Here is a 6,296-nt window from a genome sequence, read left to right on the forward strand (position 1 = left end):
TTCAAACAACAGAAGGAATTACTTGAATGTTTTCCTGTGAAAGTTTATTACATTAAAGGCTGTGTGATTTTTGAAGCTTTAATCTGTCTCAGGCTAAGTCATTTTCTCTATGGTCAGGCAGAGCTGGTTTTCTGTTGTTTTCCTACTACGAAATGTCTAGACTGTCCAGATCAAATGATAGCACCCCACAAATTCATGCTCAGCCTCTTCTCCAAAAACACCTGTATCTGGGTCGGTGCTATGGCCCCTGGAGATTAGGCAGGTGGACCAGGATTTGGCTTCTGTGTTGACAACCTCAGTTCTGATGCAAACAGCAAACGTATTTCTTTTTAAAGCAGTAGCCTACTTGTGTTTCCATATAATTGCAATATTCTTGACAGTAGCCTTCACTTCTCTTGCAGTCGACAACTTTGAAATTCGGTTCGGGTTCTGTATAAAGAAATATCCAACATTAGCGTCTTGAGACCATCGCAAGAATTGGACGGGGGTTATTTGAGCCCAAAGGGATATGGTGGAGGACGGCAATAAGGAGGTTATAAATGAGCATTCATATTTCCCTGTGGCCATCCTGATAGCAGAAAAATTAGATCCTTGACTCTGGCTTAAAAGTCACCTTTATTCTCCCCACAAACAACCAGCTGCCAATTCTGAGGCAGTTGGGAAAAGAAACAGTAATAGGTGTGCTAAAATATGAAAGTTCCTCATAAGCCAATATGGGATGCTGTGTAAGGGGACACATCCGGGCTCTGTGAGGCCAACTGGGGATGACACAGCACTACCTAACACCTGCATAAGTGGGATGGTCCTCCCAGCAGGGCTGGGGCTGAGCCATCTCTGTAAGGGAGATGACAGGGAGCTGAGGGCATATTGTAAAGAGTGAAAAGATTTCTTTTTTCCCCTCATTCTAAGGGAGCACCTGGAAGGTTATTTGATGCCCCAAAGACGTGCCAGTTTATATGAGCAGTGTGACATTGGTACCTCACTCCACAATTCAAGCACTGAGATTATTAAACAAGAATTCTTATTTTAAATGATATATTATGAAGACAGTTGATAGAAAAGGGAAGGGCCAAGACTGGGGAAGCCTTCTGATAGACCCCAAGGCGAGGCTGCTTTGGTCATCGTAATCTCCGTCACCGACCTGAGATGTGACCTTCAGACAGATTAAGTGTGAAGAAACGGTCTCCTCTTCCTGCCCTAATCTGTTTCACCGGTGTGCATCGCAAATCTGTGCCTAGATCGATGAATCAGCTGATCAATTAAAATTATTTTCTTACCACTTCATTTTTAGCCAGTAGTCATCCTTCCCTATATATACACATAGATATACAAAGCCTGCACGGACCAACTGTGAACAATTTGATGAATTTGGACAATCTCATAGCCCCATGATACCATCACCACCATCAGGGTAGTAAACCTATCTATCAGCTACAAAAGTTTCCTTATGTCCCTTTGTTTCTGCTGTTTTGTTCTTGTTTTCCTTGTGGTAAGACCACTTCACGTAAGATCTAGCCTCTCAACATATTTTTGAATGCACAACCCTGCGTGTCAACCATAGGTACGCATTTGTAGAGCAGGTTTCAAGAATTTATTCATCTAGCATAACTGAGACCCTACCCCAAGCAAACAACGGGCCTCTTCCAAAGAAGCACCCAACTCCCCTCTGCACCTGCAGGGAGTGGAGCTCACCTGAGCAACTCCCACCTGTATGTCTGGGAGACAGAGGAGATGAACTCCCCTGTAGCCCCATACAGCAGCAAACACACGGTAAATTCTCCAGGTAAGCCACAGCAATGACGGGTAATAGTGAGAAATGTGGATAGGACAGTTTGATGCTAGATTAACACAGCCTTTTACAGCTGGCTAAGTATTTTAGGATGTATTCTTTTGGGATACTGTGTTTCTAGACACAGATCAAAGTATTATGCCAGTATAGGAGGTAATTAGACTTTTCCCCCAATTCAGGAGAAGGAGCAATTAAGAGGGAGAATTTTCTTCGTAATGAAAACTTTTCCAGTACACTCAGATAAAGTACGAAGTAGAAAACTAGTAGAAAAATAAAAATGTTTAAGAAAATTGTATTGCAGGCTGCCTGGGTGGTTCAGCATGTCAAAGCCTCTGCCTTTGGCTCAGGTCATGATCCCAGGGTCCTGGGATCAAGCCCCGCATTGGGCTCTCTGCTCAGCAGGGAGTCTGCTTCCCCACCCTCCCTGCCGCCTGCCTCTCTGCCTACTTGTTATCTCTGTCAAATAAATAAGTTAAATCTCTAAAAAAATTGTACTGCAGAAACAGTCATTATGTAGGACACTCTCTGTCTTTAATTGCTTCTGCTCTGAATTGGGGAATGAGGTGGAGGGGGTCAGTAATGCATTCTGGGTGTGGCACTGGGCTTGAGGAAACACTAGGAGGCTGCACACCCAGCCTCACAAGTGGGAAGGCAAGTAAAAATTCAGGAGTAAGTGATGCACCCTGAGAAACTGAGGCAGGAAGTGAGTACAGGGTATCAGAGAGAAGAGGGAAATGGGTGTGTTTTGGTTTTTTTTTTATTTATTTTCAGCGTAACAGTATTCATTGTTTTTTCACCACACGCAGTGCTCCATGCAATCTGTGCCCTCCCTAATACCCACCACCTGGTTCCCCCACCCTCCCACCCCGCCCCTTCAAAACCCTCAGGTTGTTTTTCAGACAGACAGAGATCACAAGTAGGCAGAGAGGCAGGCAGGGGGCGGGGCGGGGAACAGACTCTCTGCCGAGCAGAGAGCCCAATGAGGGGCTCCATCCCAGGACCCTGAGATCATGACCTGAGCTGAAAGCAGAGGCTTAACCCACTGAGCCACTCAGGCACCCCCCAGTGTACTTCTTTTAAAAACACACCCATCTGAAATGAAAGCCTCTGCTTTCAGCTCAGGTCATGATCTCAGGGTCCTGGGATGGAGCCCCTCATCGGGCTCTCTGCTCGGCAGAGAGTCTGTTCCCCGCCCCGCCCCCTGCCTGCCTCTCTGCCCACTTGTGATCTCTGTCTGTCAAATAAATAAATAAAATCTTTAAAAAAAAAAGTACACTGGGATGCTTCTTGGAGGATAACACTGGGAAGTTTGGCTTACATTCTTGAAGTTTCCACTCTTGACTACCATTCACTAGTTGCACAATCTTGGACGAGTTATTGTATTTTACCATATTGTATTTATTTTTAAATTACTATGTTCAATTAGCCAACATATAGTACATCATTAGTTTCAGATGTAACATTCAGTGATTCATTACTTGCGTACAACACCCAGTGCTCATCACATCACGTGCCCTCCTTCATGCCCGTCACCCGGTGACCCCGTCCTCCCACCCCCCTCCTTTCTGTAACCCTCAGTTTGTGTCCTGAATCAGAGGAGTTATTTTAAATCTCAACTCCCTCATGAATCAAATGGGAATGATAATCCCATCTCACAGATTTGCTGTTAGAATAATCGACACAAGCCTTGTATTGTTTATATTGTTGTGATCATGGTGTTTTCTTTTTCCCTTCCCTTGGGAGGAGAACCAGAGTAGCGAGTCCCTGGGAACCAAGGGCCACCTCCAAAGGGATCGAAGTGAGGGGAGGACAAGGGGAGGGATAATGTGGCAGGATCTGAATTACGGGCTTCCCTTTGCTAACGCCCTCGGGTGTGTTCCCTGCTCTTGCCCACTGAGTGTCCAGCCTCTTGTTTCCTGTTTCAAGGTCAGGAATGAGTTTGGGATTAAGGAAACGTCTTGGAAATGACAGTCTCCCTAGGTTCTTACGGACCGGAATCTGGCTCCACACGGGTGTTCGGGACCAACCGGAGAGGCGGCTGAGGGCTCCTTGGCTTTGTCATCCCAGTGGCTCAACTTCTGCACCTTTCTCTGGGGCATTCCCAGGGTGCCCATTGCTCACCCAACACATAGCAAGTATTCAGCAGATTCTTGGAGGCCCAGGGAGCGGGACTCCAACCTGGCAGGAGGAGGGCGTCTTGCTCGGCATCATCTCCTCTCTCTCCAGGGCAGGGTCGACGTCAGGGTTACAGCGGTGCCTTCAATACTTCTGCCTCTTTGTCCCTCACACTCCTAGGTCTCACAGGACACTCAGTCGTCTGTCCGGGGGGATGTCAGACCCCATGACCCTTCTGACAGGCGGGCACCTCAAGCCGTCTACCTACTGTGTTCATAAACGCAGCCCGTCCTTAACTCAACCGCTGCTCAGCCCTCCCCCACCTGCCCAGACACCTTCCCCATCTGTTCATTCACTAAACACTTCCAGAGTGGAGGGACTGGTCACACTTTTTTTTTCCCACTTACCCGGATAAGGGGGAGTGCGTGGTAAGAGATAGCGTTTTTCTTGGTGGTGTGGCAAGGGCGACCTGATTTTCTCTTGTCCAGGAGACTCTTCCCGGGATTCTCTTGGTTCTCTCAGACCCTCGGTGTCTTGATGGTAAACATTTCCGGCTCTGGATCGTCCTGTTTCACAGTAAATACACAGCAGGGTATTTTTTTTAAAAGATTTTATTTATTTATTTGACAGACAGATCACAAGTAGGCAGAGAGGCAGGCAGAGAGAGAGAGGGGAAAGCAGGCTCCCCGCTGAGCAGAGAGCCCGATGTGGGGCTCGATCCCAGGACCCTGGGATCATGACCTGAGCTGAAGGCAGAGGCCTTAACCCACTGAGCCACCCAGGCACCCCCAGCAGGGTATTTTTAGAGCTCTCTCTTGAGCAGACCCCTGAGGCTGTGGTGCATCACTCTAGGGGGAGAGTGAATGTGGAGGGGAGAGTGGAGACTATGGAGGTGGCTGCTCAGTGGGTATAAAGTTTCAGTCCTGCAACACGCTGCCTTCTCGAGAGTGCTCTCAAGCATGGTGCCTACCCATAACAGTGCGATATCATGCACGTCAAGGTTTGGGAAGAGGCTAGTTCTTTTGCTAAGCGTTCTTACCACCCGCACACAGAACACCACCAAAAGGGACACAAAGAAACTTTGGGAGGTGTTGCATGTGGCTATGCCCTTGGCTGTAGCGACAGGACCGTGGTTGTTTGCAAACATCCAAACTCGTCAAACTGTACACATTAAATACGACCATTTCTTGTGTAATAATTATACCTCCATGCAGCTGTAAAGAAAAAGAGGAACTGGAGAATGGGGTGGAATGGGTTGAAAGCAGGGCAAGTGTTATCTGTGTGTTGAGTGTGTGTGTGAGAAATAGAGAGAGAGAGAGGGAGGGAGGAAGGGAAGGAGAGAGAGACAGAGGGAGGTGAGTGATGACCAAGAAGGGTGGGCAGTGCAGCCTGAGTGCTCCATGGAAGTTGAGACTCCCTGACATTCAAAGTCCTTTGTGATACAGGCTGTCCTTCTTTACAAGGAGTAGGTGAATATTAACAGGATAAAAAAGTGTAGTCGGGGTTGGGACCTGTCTCCTGGGGAGCTGGGGCCATCAGCATATTCAAAGTGTCCCTTACACACCCAGTCCAGAGACTCCTGCCCCAAAACCCTGCCAGGAAATGCACTCATGGGGCTTAGTACCTCATTGCCCAGCCCAGATGCCCAGCCTGGACACGGCCATTGTGGAGACACCCTGGCCCCAGGACCGGGTCACGTTTCTGATTTACCTGGAAACATCAGAGCCACAAGGAGAAGGCTGACGAACGCGGAGAGAAATGGCTTCATGTCACCGAGGGGACTGCCCACCGGGAAGGTGCTGGTGGGCAGAGAGCTGGGCTCCCTTTATAGCCCCAAGTTGCAGGGAGGGGGCCTGCAGCAGGGCAAGAGAGGCATTCCGGAATAATCTCTGGGTCACAGAGGACCCACGTGGACACATTATTCTCCCACACTAGCTGGCGGAACAAACGTTTGAGCCACTTTCCCCAGGACCTAAATCTCGTGACTGAAAGCCCTGGGTGGGTTTGGTGAGTAAGAAATGACTGAGCCAGAGAAGAGGAGCAGGAAGAGGAAAGAAAGAGGGGGACCAACACGGACGTCATTAACCAAAAAAGCACCAATTCCCTCCACAGCTGGTCCGACCCCCCGCCGCTGGGCGCCCATGTGATAACACACGTTTGGCTTCGGTCCTGTCTTCTGGACGCATTTATTTTGGGGTAAAATATCATGCAGGAAGACATCAGACACGTCAGGGATGACCTGGCTCACACAACTGTCACTTCCTGGAGTTTCCAAGTCACTCCAGGTTTCATTTCTGCTCTTTCTACCCCACCCGCCTCTCCCCCGTTTCTTGGCGCCCCCCCCCTTCTCTTTCATCTCTTGTGAACTTAATTCATCTGACTCTTCTTCATG

General features: G+C 48.5%; 1 protein-coding gene across 1 annotated transcript; it reads right to left on the reverse strand.

Annotated features, from left to right (window-relative positions):
- Nucleotides 1–295: 295 nt before the first annotated feature.
- Nucleotides 296–5,672, reverse strand: LOC308339027 (sperm-associated antigen 11B-like; the record flags this gene model as incomplete). Its single annotated transcript, XM_080797380.1, has 3 exons — nt 296–429; nt 4,312–4,470; nt 5,615–5,672. 3 exons carry the CDS (start codon nt 5,670–5,672, stop codon nt 296–298), a joined length of 351 nt encoding a protein of 116 aa, XP_080653506.1.
- Nucleotides 5,673–6,296: the final 624 nt, after the last annotated feature.

This window comes from Martes martes (assembly GCF_963455335.1).
Source record: "Martes martes genome assembly, chromosome: 2".
Taxonomy (NCBI): Eukaryota; Metazoa; Chordata; class Mammalia; order Carnivora; family Mustelidae; genus Martes; species Martes martes.